Source organism: Ciconia boyciana, chromosome 3 (assembly GCF_034638445.1).
Source record: "Ciconia boyciana chromosome 3, ASM3463844v1, whole genome shotgun sequence".
Lineage (NCBI taxonomy): Eukaryota > Metazoa > Chordata > Aves > Ciconiiformes > Ciconiidae > Ciconia > Ciconia boyciana.
This window is the reverse complement of record NC_132936.1, coordinates 16766427-16782297: the sequence shown is the minus strand read 5'-3', so window position 1 is coordinate 16782297 and position 15871 is coordinate 16766427. Positions and strand designations below refer to the sequence as shown.

Here is a 15871-nt window from a genome sequence, read left to right as displayed (position 1 = left end):
TAAAAACCCCCATACTTCCCAAGATCAGACAAAATATATTAGTTTGGAAAAAAAGACAAAAAAAGTATTTAATCCTTATAAAAGAGATTAAAAAAAAAACCCAAAGCCAATGAGTGATTCAGTTGAAGGAAGGGACAAAGGGGGAAACTGACTCCGGTCAATTAATGCTGCATGCCTCTTCCTTATGCCCTACAACCAGTCATAGAGTCACCAGGCTGGAGGGGGCCTCTAGGGTTCATTAATCCATTCCTCCTCCTCAAGGCAGGCTCCACTGTACCTGTGGGGTTCCTGCAGATCTTTAATCTGACATGGCAAGGCTTTCAGCGGACATTGCGCAACCTCCCCAGGTAAGCTGTTGTACTGCTTCGCTGTCCTTCTGCATCTGAAAGTTGGTCCTGTCTTCCTGGAATTCAAGTCCATTACTCATTTTCCCATCTGGAAACATGGAGAACACAAATATAAAAGGCTGCTGCAAAGCAAGATGGAGTCATTTGAAAACTGTTACGCCCTCCCTCACAACTCTTCCTGAAGCTGGTAATCTCAAATCATACCTACTTTAGGCTCCATACATAAATGAACCCCATGAGTATAAAAAATGTGTATATACATTTTACACACACTTGCTATTTATGCAGGGGAATATTTTAAATCATATTTCACTATTTTGTTCCGATATTAAAACCCAGCAGTGTGGTACAGTAAATTATTTCATTGTTTTGTATAAGCTGATGGATGCTCGCCATTTCAGACAATTATACCAGCCACAGGAACACAGCATGCTTCTTGGCTTGGTAATAGCATTTTGGAAAGAACATTACACAAATAGTTTTGGCTCAATGTTTGTTCAATGACTAACAGCCTATCTGAAGTAAACTGTATTACTTGTGGAGTAAGAAAATACTGAAGTACAGGTGACGCATCAGATCCAAGTCTTTTCTTTATCTCACTAGTATTTCACTCACATTTAACCACTATATGTAAATTTATTTATAGGGAGTTTTTAAACTAATTCTCAAGAGGAAATTCTCACACATATGAAACCATCAGGGATTCCGTGAGGCTACAGCATCTGATCACTCTTAGGCATCTTAGAGTATGAACCTTAAATGTCAAAAAGGATCCCAGCAGCTGCTCAGTTTCTAGGAATGGCAATACTGGATCCATACTGATTCCTGCAGTACGGAAAATGAAGTACTGTTGACTGAAAAAAAGGCTGATGTAATCAGGCTGATACCTAAAAAATGCCTGCTTTGGTTGCATTATATAGTTAATTGGTTGCAATGATGTTGCATTAATAGGTCAGCTTCTACTGAAACTCTCAAATCTTCCCCCAGATTCAATGTTCAAGGACATTAACCTGCTTTATCAATCTCAAGAACCTAAACATAATTCATGCCAGGTCCCTACGTGGGACCTTAGGGCTCTGCTACCTCTCCCCCACCTTGCCAAGGGCTAGGCTGTCTGTGCTGAAAGCCAGCTCTGGTCACAGTATGGCCAAACACCTGGAAGTGCTGCAGGTGTGCCCATGCCTGCCCAAGTACCTGATGGATCCTGACCTGCTCACTTGACCGTGGACCTGCCATGTCATTACGGACTTGTCTGTCTGGTCTGTTGGTTTAACCTCATTGCTGTCACCCTACTGCTCTTCTTGTTTGATAACTGCAGGACTGCACCTCCTGTCAGGGAGGTCACTGCCCCTGCCTGCCTTGTCACCCTGAGCTCCCAGCCTACCTTCCCTCAGAGAGCTGCCCGCTCTTGCTGCTCCCCCATACCTCAAAAGCAAGGTTTGCAAGGAATCTTCATCCCTTTTTCACCAAAGTGCTCTCAGGCTCGAATGTGTGCCAGGCAGCTCGGCAGAGCCCACCAACTATAGCTCGCCTGTGTTCCAGAGTTCCAGCCCTGAAGAGCCATGCCTCACTGTTAGCAAAATGCAAACATCTAACACTTCTCCTGACCAAAGTGAGCAACATACAAAGAACACCGCCCTCTTTCAAACATTTAACAGTCAGATTAAGGCTAGGAAATCCACTTGTCTGCGTACCACTGATTCTAGCCAGCTGCTAGTTCATGGGAAAAAGTAGCATGAGATTAAATATTAGTTTAACTAATTTATAAATTTTAAAATTATATACTATCTTTCTGTTTTAGAGACGTGATGGGTATCCATCCGCCTGTATTAGAATGATGTGTGCTTCCTTCAGGAATATAGCCACAGCAGGAAAACACCTTTAGCACTGCAGACCTGTTTCTGGTTGATTTTCTCTGGTCTTTCAAAATCTGCATTAGCCACTGGTTATCTAGTAGAGCACGAAGTCAGTTATAGCCAAGATGGAGACTGCATAGAGCTTTGCCTCTTCTTCACCTTACACAAATGCCCTATTCCACCATGATCTCCTGCAAGCCCTCAGCAATCCAGTGCACAAATGAAGAAACTGTTGAATGAAGAACCGTCCACAAGGCAGGCGTTCCTGGGCAAAGACAAGCAGACACATTTACAACACAGTACAGTCTCCCTCCTTGAAGGGGCACATCACAACCAGTCAAGTTATGTATGCCATTCATGAATATTCAGATTCTTGAGGCAACTCTAATGCTCTCATTCACAAATGCTATCTGTGACCTCTGATTTTCTAGGATTCTTCTCCGTAACAGCTGGTATCTACTACTCACATTTCTATCTCTAATCAGCCTTATTCTAGCAAGATTATATACAGAGAGTTTATATACATTGCACATAAAAATACAGCACACTTACAGGCAAAGCCTGCAGTGCTTTGGAAACCCCAAACAGTAGGGACTATTGTAGAGTATCTTCTAAACAACATAAGCCACTAAAAGTACATCAAACCTTTCTTCCAGTTTCCACATTTGCTTCCTGTAATATCCAGATCACAGTCACTGTCCTATCTTTCCAGGCATCTCACTGGTCATGCCTGGTATATATTTAAAGTGCATCCCAAATATCTTTTATGTGAAATAAATGGTGTGCTAAGGACAAGTTTGCATATGCCTTCTCTCTAACAGTACAAAGTATATTCCTTTAATCATACAGGCTCCAACCTAAATACATGATCAGTATTGTCATAATGAGGTACTCCGTAAGGGCATGAAAAACAAAACATATGCTGACCTAAACCAGTGTCAGTCAGGAGAATCTCAACCAGAAGAAACACACTTTTTTTTAAGCTGAAAACTAAGCATTTCAAAGCCAGTTCACTACTATCCCACATATGAACCAGATTTTTTTTTTACTGCTCTTGACAGCCAACAAAATCATTGCTGAAATAAGGATGCCTTAAAACATAAATGTACCTCTAGCTCCTGATCAAACGTAACAGGATTTAGGCCTATCATGAGAAGGAGCAAACTCCTCTGAATTCCTGTTCTTACAGTGCCAGTTCTGTCCACCTAATCCCCAATTCTCCCTACATCAACCAGAATGGTGGCAAGTTTCCACCATTAATCTTTCCACATTCAGTATAGCCACGTATATGAAGCAGCAAAGACACCTGAACTGCATGCAGATAATTTCTAAGAGGTAACACAATGCTCCAAGGGAAAGATGTTGCACTAGTACGAGCTTTAACTTGTCATTGCACTTGGATTTCAAAGGCTTGAATGTTATCAAAAGACAAGATTCCAAAAAGAGGGACATACCCTGGAGCAACCACAACTGCATTACATTTTCTCAGTGGCTAAAGAGAAGTAATAATGATACTTCTTGATATACAGCATGGGTGAGACTGACATTGGAATACTGGATAGTTCTGTGTTAAATAGAAACCATGAGAAGCTTATGGACAACGCAGAAATTTGACAGCTAGAGATAAAATACAGGTATTGAGATTCATCCTTTAGTCGAATGCAAGGACAGAGAGGTGATGATTACAATGTATGTTTAAAAGATGAAAATACCAGGTGCAAAAGGCATTTTTAAATTAAAGGAAACAATATAATTAAAAACAGAAACAAAGAATTAAAACAGGTAAAATTAAATCAGGGAGAAGAAGATAAATTTAACCATGTGACTGATTATTTTACCACCTAAAAAAAACAACAACCCACCCCACACCAAAAAAACCCTAAAAATCAGGCTATAAGAAACCAAGGTTTTTACTGAAATAACTGCAAAAATTCTATGGTAAATACCGTCCAGGAGACCTGAAAGGATTAATAACCTCTCTGGTTTATAAAGCAAAACACTTAAGAACCTCCAAGTCTCTTAAAAAGATTTACAGTGATGGGGAGATACACTGATTCTTGTTGGATCCAAAGTTCACAGTTTCTTGGATTTAGCAAAAAGACAATTTATAAAGCCTTTTAGAAAGCAACAAAACAAAGCTCCTCTAGGATGAAAGGTAAAAATTAATTTCTGTGCTTAAGCAGTGAACTACTTATGTAAATGATGGGTTTGCAAGATTAAAAAAAAAAAAAAAAAGAAAATCAAGAAGAGATGCTGTATCCTGGTTAGCCACAAGCATTCCGTTGGGAATCAAAAAGACGACATAGACAAGAATCAATCATTTCCTTAATGTAGGTTCTAGTTTCTTAAGTTATTTAACTAAACTAACTTTTTGAAGAATAGGAGGCTACTGGCATGGCCTTAATGTGCTTGTTATGTGAACATATACTACTTTATCTACGTTGAACCATAGCTGGCTTACCAAAACATATTAAACCTTGTCCTAAGGTTTCTGAGTAAAGGCAATATTCACAAAATTTAACTTAATAAGACTATCCTTCCGAGATTCCCCTTTGTACATCTGTGTGGCAAGAGAGGTTTCCTTATAGAGTGACTTAGAGGAACCTAAGTCAGGCATTCTCAATTGCCCTCACGATGACCATTTGTACCTCCTCCTGGCTACTAAGGCAACCCAAGAATATAAAGCCAAAGCCAGTTTTTGAAAAACACAATGGTGTGTCATCCTTCAAGAACCATAAAAGAAAAAAATTGTTGTGCCCTTGTAAAGTTCTTAGACAAAATAACTTACCCTTGATCTTCTATCTAAGCAGTCACAAATAAAGATTTCAGAAAGCAAAAACCCACAGCTCTGAAGTTAAATAAAAGACAAGCAGCCTTGTTGTATACACAAATTCTTATACAGAAAAAATCCAGGGTTGCACAATAACCAGTTGCTCGTGATTTCTGCACAAATACAGTTCACACTGGAGTTTATAAACACACTGTACTTGTAGTGTCCTTTGGTCAATACTTCTACTTCCATAAACTTTTCAATAATTAACACAGGGTTTAGCGAGTTCTGGGTTTTGTGTTCATCAATGAATCAAAATACAAATACATTGGTACTGTGTCCCAATTTGAAAAGCCCCTTTTTCAAATGAAAAATGAAATAAAAGAATTTTCTTAAAAAAATGACATAAAATAAATCAATGAAACAGTCGTCCTCTTCCACGTTTGCTCTTGAGATGACTAGCAGAACGCCTAAGAGTTTTCCTCTCTTGACGATGTTGTTTTTCAGCTTCCTGCTGTTTCTTTTGCTGCTCTGACTGGAATATTAAAACAAAAATAGCTTCAGGTTCTTTTAAAACTTACATATTACTTCATTGTTCAAGTGTCTATATATCAAGTCAAAATTCCATTAGGGAAATCTGGAAATGCTACTGTAAATGGTCCCATGCTATCTTGTCTTATACCCTACCTGTTGATTCTGGGTATCCCTAGGCATTATCAATCCAAGTAATTCAGAGCAAACATTTAAGACAAAGATATCAAAAAACAGTGAATAAAATAACATATTTCAGATGAAACCCAATGTCTAATAACAGATTGTAAAATTACACTCCAGAATTTATGTTTTAATGCCCTTAAGAAGGCAGAGCACAATTTGAGGCTATTTAGTATCTACTTTGGTTAACTAGTATTACCACATGTATTATTTGCACAAATGTATTTTTAAAAGACAGAACAATCAGTTAAATTTGCTGAAACATACAGGTTTTCTAAAAAGTGTTCTTAGAGGTTCTTGAAAGTGTTTGATATGCTGTATGCAATTCTAGAAAGACTTTCCACATGAAAGTAATATAAAATCTCTGTTCCTGTGGCACATGCTCTATTAATGTTTTTCCTCTTCATCAAAAACACGCTGAAAGGGTTCCATTTACATACCACAGATGAAATGGCTCTTACAGCCATAAACTACTATTTTCTTTGGAAGACTAAGGCTTGTCTTCAACTAAGCATAAACTGGAACTAGCAAACTTGAACTAGCTAAACTCAGGCAACAGTCCATGCTATAAAATACTCCAGCAATTAGAGCAATTTAAACGGCAGCACAGGGTAAGTGCATTAACAGTGTGTCAGAATTACGGGATATGCAGCTGTATCCCCACTGCATCTAATTCTGTAATCAGCAGCATTCATACATCAGTCCATCTCTTCCTGAATCTCCCATTTAAACTTGAGCTAGAGATTTGCATGCATAGACAACATTTTGACTGAGGTGAGATATGATCCAATTTACCAAATGTAGCAATAAGCCCATACCGGTATCATGGTAATAAAAGGTAGTGTTCTTTAGACGTTGTTGAAATGTATTGACTCCTGTTTCCACTGCAAGCAGGGAAACAAGAAACCCACTATGTGAAAATGTAAGCAGCTTCTCTCTGTCTCCAGACTTCATCTGAAACAGTCTTGAGAAATTTTACTTAATATAATGTTGACTGCTACCGCTAGTATACTGAAATTGAATGATCTTGATTTACATTTGAAGCGTCGTCTGTTTTTTGTTGTTGATGGTTGTTTTGGGGTTTTTTGTTTTTGTTTTTTTTTTAAATGTCCCCTATACCTCCCTAGTAGTGCAAGTACTTACGTATTTTCAAAACCCTACTATTTTGTTGTATCTATTTGCTGTGATAAAGCATGCTGAAATTGAAAAACAGGATGCCACACTGTAGGAACCATACCAAAATCCCCTGAAAACTAAACTGTGAAATATCCATGACAAACAATTTCATCACTGGATCTGTCAGCAGTTGCTGGGCATTTGGGAGGCTGCTACCGTAACACAACTGTAGCAGCCAAGTTCAGTCTCAATTCCACTGACTTATAAGGTCAAGTGATACCAATCCCATGGAAGCACAATTGTTTCCCCCACTAAATCTTTCTACCTACTCCTAAATACACCTGCACGTTAAGGAAAGGGTATCACAAAGCAGAAGCTGATGATGAGAGTAACACTAAAATCCCTTTTTTCGGCTTGCTAACTTCATCTGCATACTGTGACTTCTTCCTAGCTCTCCCTGCTCCATTCCCTGGACTTCAGAATATATACATATATATTCTGGGTCTGTTTATTTGAGAGCAGACTTCTAAGTCTTATTTTGCTATTCTGTTGATAGGAGAAAAGATCTCCACTGTAGATGCATTATTTTTCTTTTAATTAGACTTTAAAAAATCTTTTTAATGCAAATGAGCACGACATACGTATTTCAATAAAGGAACATCAGTTAACAGTCAGAAAAAAAATCCATATAAGTTAGCAACATAATTAAAAAAACCTCAAAGCTATAGCATATAGCTATAGTAAATGGAATCAAGTAAAAATGGCATTCTGAACCACTGCCGTACCTGTCTTCTTCCACCTTACTCCCAAATCTTCACAAAACTGTTAGCAAAAGGTGACCGTTCATTGTTCACTACCAATTGCAAGAAACCTTGTGGCTTTGTGCTTTCTAAGTTAAAGCTACTATAAAAACCCCTGTGCTTTCAAAGCCTTGCAAAGCCTGTTTTATTAGCTGCAAGACACTAACATATCAGTTACAGCAGCTGGTAAAATCGCCAAAATGCTTATCCTACACAGCACTGCAGAGGAATCTGTGACTTATTCCACAGTCAACACATTTTAAATTCCAGCAATACAGGAATCAAAAACAGATGAAAAAGGACATTTGCAAACAGGTGATAATCAGGTAAAACAAGTAAGGTACAAATAGTCCAATAAATTTGGTTATTTAAAATTTTGTTCGCGCATATCCAATATGACAATCAAATAACTACTTAGCCATTCTTATGACAATAGTTTTACCAGAGAGAATAATATTTGACCTCTGGTAAGGAGAAATGTATTATAGCAAAGAGGCTTACCTGAGGAAAACCAGTTTTAACTGAAGTACATTTTGTTAGCTCAAGTATCAATTAATATGGGTCTTCAGCTTTTATAATGGTGTCCTTTCCTCAATTCTAATGCAATTTTCTAGCAAAAAAAAAATCCCTAAGTGTTCTATAGCAGTAGCAGATGCACACATGCATTTAACTCTGCCCACACTATAAAGTAATCACCTGTCTGCAATCTACAAAATTCCTTAGGATAAGAAATAAAAACCCTTTGGGAAAGGTAGATAGGCAGCAGTCAACTACACACTTCAAATGGAATTTGGCAAGTAGAACAGGACCAGAGCTCATTCTGGTAATCTGCATTACACAAGTTCAATGACAAAAGTGGTTAGGAGCTCTGGTTTTTTCACGCTGAGACCTAGCAACATTATCAACCAAGAGAAAGCCTGTCACCTACAGCATCCTGATTGCATTTGGACCTGCAGACCAAGATCTGATTAGTCCTGGCACAGAAGTCAGGTAAGGTCACAAGCTTCTGATTGTATGTCTGCAAATAAACTATTAAAAGATGGAAGCCAGTATTTTCCACCGGAACACAAGATTTTATGAGTGCTGCCTGCATTATAAGGGTATAAACACACAGAGTACTACCGGAGGCTTTCATTCTCTTGGCAAGAAGCAGAAGAGTTGGCAGCTTATAAAGAAATGAAGAGGGACATTTGTTTGACGGTTTTAAAGTTCCTGTTCTTTCATGCAAAAACTAAAGTTACTTGTATATTATCTTAAAAAATTACATATATAGCTCACCTTCTTTAATTTGAATGTTGCCTGTTTGCTGCCTACTGTGGTATCAGACACGTCGAGGGTGCCAAGTTTTTCTTCAAGCTTTAAACGATCTCCAAGAGTTTTCCTGCAGAGAATAATTAACATTAGTCCCTATTCTTGCCATCTTTTTACTATAACAAAGGCTGATAATGCAGTCAAAACTAATCTTAATTTCTCTGAAACCTTGAAATGCCATAACTCTAAAAAATAAACATTCAGTAAACAGAGAAGAAACACGAGTTCAAATCATTCTCTCCAGATACTGCTTTCAGTAGAAACACTTTTTAAATTTATGTAAAGTTCATTGTTTTTCCTGCTAAAAAGCAACAGGAGACTAGTTGAGAAAGAAACCACACCCTTCTATTGCTATAGTTTTCTATGAAATGTTAGAAAAAGTCAGGAATATTCAGCTGCAGTAATAGATACATACACAAATAAAAAAACCTTAAGGCTAGATATATCCAGTTTTCTTGAAATCTTATCATTTCTGAATTGGAAACACTTTTGAGGGAAGAAAATAATCTTGACTGTACATCAGAATGAATTCATCACCAAATGAATCACTTTACCAACAGAGACAAACTACTTAGTCCAAATACAAATGACTGGACACTGCGCCCATCACAGTCTAATGCAAATAGTTTTCTAAATAAAAGAACAATGCAGACAAGTGAATGTGATAAGACAGACCCTGACCCCAGAGAGAAGCTCCACATGAGCATACGCCTTCATGGTGCTCGTCAGTGTTTTCTGTAAGCAAGCTGGTATAGAGCCTCTCCCTTGGGCACTGAACTCTAGCATTTCTATGGAGGAGGTAGCTGTTGTGGCCAAAACTGATACTGCTTCAGCTCTCCCCCACTGGAAGTTAATCACCCTACAAAACCAAGACACATGGATGTGTCCCAGTTGCTGCAGGCTGTGAGCTGATATTTAATATCACCCTTGCTGACTTCAGTAAGCTGGGCTGTAAACTGGAACAGCTGAGGAGTGGAAATACACCTTGTTCCTGCACAGCCTCCAGCACAGGGGTGAAGCAGGCAGGCAGAGACGGTGCTGGCTTCAGCCAGCCTCCCTAAAGGCACCTGTGAGTCCTAACATGGCTCGTCCTTCTGTAATGCGGGCCCTACGAGAAGGCAGTGCCACCTGAGAATATGACACGGCTGGTACGATCAGACAAACTCACTCTGTGATGCGCTTAGAAAACATTCGCCTAACTGCAAGTGAAATCAGTTTCTGCAATGTGAGATACTGCTATTAGTGTCCTATTAGATCTCTCTGAAGAGGTCTAAGAGACATTGTTTGTACAAGTTTTAAAGTGGAAAATAAGTCATCATAAAAATACAGACAATTGGCAGCCACCAAAATCAGTGGCATTTCTGTGGATGAAGGGCTCATGGATTGTGGCCTGTGCATGAAGACTGAAGTCCGCTGAATTTTGGTTAATGAGCCATTTTATGTAGCAAAGACTTTTCAGATTAACAATGAAAAATTACTGTCAAGAATTACTTTATTTCTCATGACTAGGTACTTTGATTGTATTTTTTTCTGTAGTATATTTTTCATTGAGTACATGTAAAAACTTGTTCCATCTGTGTGAATCGGGAAGACAAGCTAAGCCTTAGAGCTAACTATGGCAGAAGATCAGTCACCGACACTGTGGTGGGATTTCTACATTCAAGTGAAGTCCCATTTTTTTCCCCTTTGAAAGTGAACTAGAGAAATATGGCTACTACCCAGCAATTATTTAGCATGACTGCTTAGATACTGCTTCTGTCAGGAGGAAAATTAAAGTGAGGAGATATTAGCAAAACGCTGTGGGGTTGTGATTTTACTGAATAATTGTAGGTATGCCTATATTTATCTGAAAATGCACAGACCTCAAATAATAGTGAATTGCATGCACTGATACACAAACACTTACAACAGCTGGGCTGTTTGGGGTTTTTTTTAAATCATCCTCAACAAATTGATTCAAGGGATACATTAACAGTGTTATTAAAAGCAACTTCCCCTGCCCTACAGTAAAAAACAAACAAACAAAAAAATTGCCCAGGCACTTCTTTTTTCCTCATTATAAAGAGAACAGTTTTTTCAGGACTTTTCCTGCTGTTTTACTTTAGCAATACCTAGGAATGTCAGTTATGCTTTTGTTGGCTTTTGTTGACTTTCTTGGCCACTTCTGAAGACATACACATTGACTGTCATAGTTTATAAAGTATGACTACTGTAGTTTTTAATTTTGACATGCTCTAACTTCAATAACAAACCTTTTAAAGGGACATCAAGAAAATCAGAAGACCTCTTAGCACACTGATAAAAACCCTTTTTATGGATTCCTTTTAAGTTAGTATGTAAGGAACTTCGCAGTAAGCAAACAAAGCAAAGTTTTGCAGGCCTTCATGCGTAAGAAGAAGAGTGCAAAAGGGGAAAATGAAATGCAGACAGATTTGAGACAAGGCGTTTTTTACAACCATGAGTAAATTTTGCAGCTTTCCTGCGCAAAGAAATGCGTAGACTGTTGGTCTATGAAGAAATTTATAGTACGCACCACTGCTTTAGAAGTTGGGCTTGAAGCCGTGCTGAGTCAGGAACATGTCAAAAGAAACACCCAGTTTTATATAAGTCATAAACTGTTTCCTCAGGTAGAACATTATATGATTAGAGAAAAAAAGAACACCTAGCCATTAAGTGCATAGTGAAGGTATTAAGGTACTTAATTATATTGGTCACAGACCATCATTCCGTAACTTGGATAAATCAAATCAAAGACAAACATGCCAGCCTCACCAGATTGTACATGCCACTACAGTCTTTCCAATTTTCAGTACATTACTTGAATTCATTATTTTTATGCTGACTACTTATCACTGAATAAGGCCAGCAGAAAACATATTTAGATATTTTCTTCATAAAATTCTAGTATGTAAAAATGCTTATTCACCAAACAAGTTAGCTCACAACACAGACTAAGTCATGATTACAGAATTGTATCAGCTATATGTTATAAGAAACAGCTACCAGCTGTTAATTTTTAAATTCTTCTAAAAATTTGAGGAATATCAAACTCCATACTAAGAACAATGCTTGGATGAGCACAAATAGGATCAGTCAGTATAGAGCTAATTGCTTAGACAAAAATTAAAAAAAAATAATGAAAAGACAATTCAATGACAGCAACTCAGAAAAACATAAAGGATGTAATACTGTCACATCTATTTTTTTTAATTATCCTACTCTATCCTCAATTTTCTATTTATTTTTTTTTAACATTTTACATTACATCCCATTTGTGCACCTACCACACAGAGGGCATCTAACTTAAGCCACCCTAATTATGCATCACACCTTGCAAAATATTTGCAGAGAATCAGCAGAGAATCTTAAGACAGACTTTCTCTTCCCTAAAAGCAGTCTTTTAAAAGTCTTTCCATGGTTTATGTCATCACTGATATTCCTCCATCCACTGGACAGGTCTGTGATACTTGGTTTCATTTTTCCCAAGCTGAAGCAATTATTTTTCTCCCTCTATATACAAGATGAAAGAATTTACTTTGTCCTGTGTCACACTGTACTAATTTTTTCCAAATGTTTCTCTTCCTTACACCTGTCTTGGCTTATTTACTTAACTTTCAGTATCCTTGTTCACATTTAAGGCTTCCGTGTTTTGAACAAAATTAAATCTTAATACTTCAAATTGAGTGTCCTTGAGAATTTCCTTTAGAGGTCAGCAGCTGAATTTATGTAAAAGAACTGTATGTGAGTAGGCTGTAGCCATACTGCCTTTTAGGGAAGTATTTCAATGGCAATGAGAATACAGTGCCATTTGACCACTGTCTCAGGCTCCCTTCAAGTCACTTGCTAACATGACTATAAATCCAAGTACAATGTAAAAAATATCCGTAACCTACAATACTCTGTCAGAGCGTCCAGAGTGGATTTCCTCCTGACAAAGAAGAAAAACTGACAAAAGTAAAAAGTTGCTTCATCTTCTGGAAGAATGAAAGAAAAATAATCAGAAGAAAGTTGATGGAGAAATCTAAGAACATTAAGAGTCCAGAATGAGTGGGTATATTCAACATAAAGAACAAAAATATTCCTGTGTGAAAATGCTGGTAAAAAACAGCTAAGGAAAACATGGGAATCAGTTCTGCAGAACTGCTATAAATCCCAATTTATAAAAACTACTACTTCTATTTAAAGAGGCCTTACAGGTACAACATGGAAATCATAGACTGCTAGACTACTGTAGAAATACTGTCTCAGTAATACTTAAAGACCACTTTACATGATAATTCCAGTTAAAAACTTGCACATTTAAGGGACAGGCTGAATTTTATCAGATGTTTCTTTACATATCTCCAGAAAATTTCCATCATGAAACAACTAGGTTGTAGAGTCAGTCATTAGTGACACAAAGAAATAGCCCCATTATATGTATTATTCACTTCCTTTTCTTTGACTGTATCATTTCATTCTAAGTAAAAACATAATGGCTATTACGAGATCCATCTAGCCCAGCAACTTGTTTCCAACATTAGTCAAAATTCTGCTTTGCATCCAGTGCACTGCAAGAACTTTGAAGCTATTGTTTTTCAAGGTTTTAATACTAGTGTCTGCGCTCCAAATAATAAAAGGCTATTAAATCTCATCTGCTGAAGGGCTCAACTCACCTCTGAAAAAAAAAAATCAGTAAGATTTGCAGGCATTAATTAAGCACCTCAAAGCCAAGTCCTTTAGTTTGACGTACTCTTTATACAGTTCCAAATTACTTCAGTTAATCATCAATTTAAGGAAATCCAAATTAAAAAAAAAAGTTTTGATTTTTTTGTATTGCAAAAAGAAAAACAGAAATACTGAGACCTGACAATATAAGGACAGCATAGCTTTTTGAAAGTTTCTGGATGCCATAAAAATACCCAGACAAAACAATTTTTCTTTTACCGCCTTGATCCTATCCCCAAAATAGTGACTAGTCATGAAGCATTCTACATCCTTTTAGAGGGTCAGATGAAAAACATCCAGGCTGTCAACCTCATACTGACACTGGTGGAAAAATATAACCAGTCTCACAGGCATCAGCATTGTTATTTGTGAGAGCAGCTGTTCACCAACACAGTAATGGATCCTCAAATCTGGCTCAGGATATTAATCTCTTACTCATCTCATGCGTGTTGTCTCTCTGCCATACTTTAAACATGATATTTGTTTAACTACAAAACAAAGCTTTCAACAATTATGTCGCTTTAAGTTATATCCCTGAATCACCAGATGTGGCTTTACTAGTAAGTGCTTCCAAGCCAAAATGCCACTGGCCTGCACTGTAGAGAAATACTTGAGAATCGTCCACCCCCAGCTATTAAAATAGGAACATTAGTCTTACTTCATTAATTTTTGTTTTTTGGCAGAGTCTTTGAAGCTTCTGAATTCCTCTCCTTCTTTAATCTCAAAAAACTGAGGTTTCAGTAATGTTTGCTGATCCTCCTTGAACCTTTCCTGCCGCTTTACTTTTTCCTCTTGGCGTAGAAGCTTGCGCTGTTTCCTGACCTCTTCAACCCAGCCTTTTTCATCATCTGAACTCTCAGAACTTTCTGCATCACTTGTTTTTCCTTCTGGTTCTTCCTCCTCTTCCTGCAGACAAAAATAGATAAAATAAGAAATCATCAACTAATTTTCTTTTCAAACCATTCCTGCAATTAGAGTACGTGACAGATTTTACACAGATACAGCTGAAGAGAACTAAAATTCGAACAAAGTAACAGCAAATGAAGCAGAAGATATATTATAAAATTGTTTCCACCTACATATTTTATGTTTTTCAAACCTATATTCATGTAGACACAATATTGTTCACATCTAAAAACTAGGATAACATTACAAATTACACTTAATTACTGTATCTGATAAGACATTCTTGCATTGCCTCCATCTTTCTTTCTTTCTTTCTTTCTAGGGTGAAAAATCTGAATGCTTGAAACAAAGGAGAAAAAAAAAAAACCAAAACAAACCTGTGGATTTTTCCCAATCCAAATGGAAAATATTTTACCTGTTCTTGTGCTTCCAGTTCCTCTAAGAGCTTTAGTTTCCTCTTTCTTTTCTCACTTATTTTAGAAACAAGTGGGTTAAGTAGCCTAAATTCTTCACTCTGCTCATCCACCTGGAAATCTGGATTCTCAAACATGACCTTAAAACGATCATCTTTGAGAAGGCTAGGCAGATTCTGGAAAAGAAGCAAAGCATGAGCAAGTTATAAAATTCTGAAACAGACATTGGTAAAGCAAGTAACACCTTTTTAATTAAACAAAATCAAAAGCAGCACGTGAAATGCCAGTTGCTTTATCCTTCCAGGTCATATACAATCAAGATTTATGCTTATTATATTTTATTACTTTCACAAAGATCAAATAAATATCATTCTAAGCTACCTGTAAGCAAGACAAGTTTTTTTTATGCACACTATAGACACCTTAAATACACAATTACTAGTATTTTTGAATTATTGTTTCTCATACATTCAGCCAGCTTGTCTGGAGACGTGTTGATATCTATTGACTAATCAGCAGTACCTCCAAGGCAAATACCCTGCCTGAAGGGGATGATTCTACAACATGTACAACAAATTATCAGGGTAAACAAGTCTTTATGCAACGCTACTACTGTTTTACTGTAAATACGTAAGAGTAAGTGTTATAAGATGTATAGAAACACTTTTTCTTCACTGCCCTCACATACAGAATGGAAAAGGCAGTTTCATTCATGTCAAGGTAAAATGAATTCAGTGTAAATTATGCTACTGTTGAATTAGGAACAGTTCAAGCTACAATTTCAGCTTATGTGAATACCTGTTGTTGTCGTTTTAAAATCATTGAATACATAGCTTTTTATTATAAAAAGCTGATATTTCAACATTGCCAAACTTCTATTAGCACATTCATCCCACCCTAGTATTACATTTTCATTGTTACCCAAGGGGGG

The 15871-nt window shown here is 37.2% G+C and overlaps 1 protein-coding gene across 1 annotated transcript in view; it reads right to left on the bottom strand.

The window, feature by feature from the left end:
• Positions 1 to 2497: 2497 nt before the first annotated feature.
• The window catches only part of NOL10 (nucleolar protein 10), a 55872-nt gene continuing 42498 nt past the window's right edge, over positions 2498 to 15871 (bottom strand). The window contains exons 18-21 of the mRNA XM_072858608.1: positions 14943 to 15116; positions 14280 to 14527; positions 8882 to 8984; positions 2498 to 5508 (exon numbers count right to left, since the gene is read on the bottom strand). Of these exons, the coding sequence (XP_072714709.1) occupies positions 5389 to 5508; positions 8882 to 8984; positions 14280 to 14527; positions 14943 to 15116 (645 nt within the window). The 3' untranslated portion in view covers positions 2498 to 5388. The remainder of the gene's footprint in view (positions 5509 to 8881; positions 8985 to 14279; positions 14528 to 14942; positions 15117 to 15871) is intronic.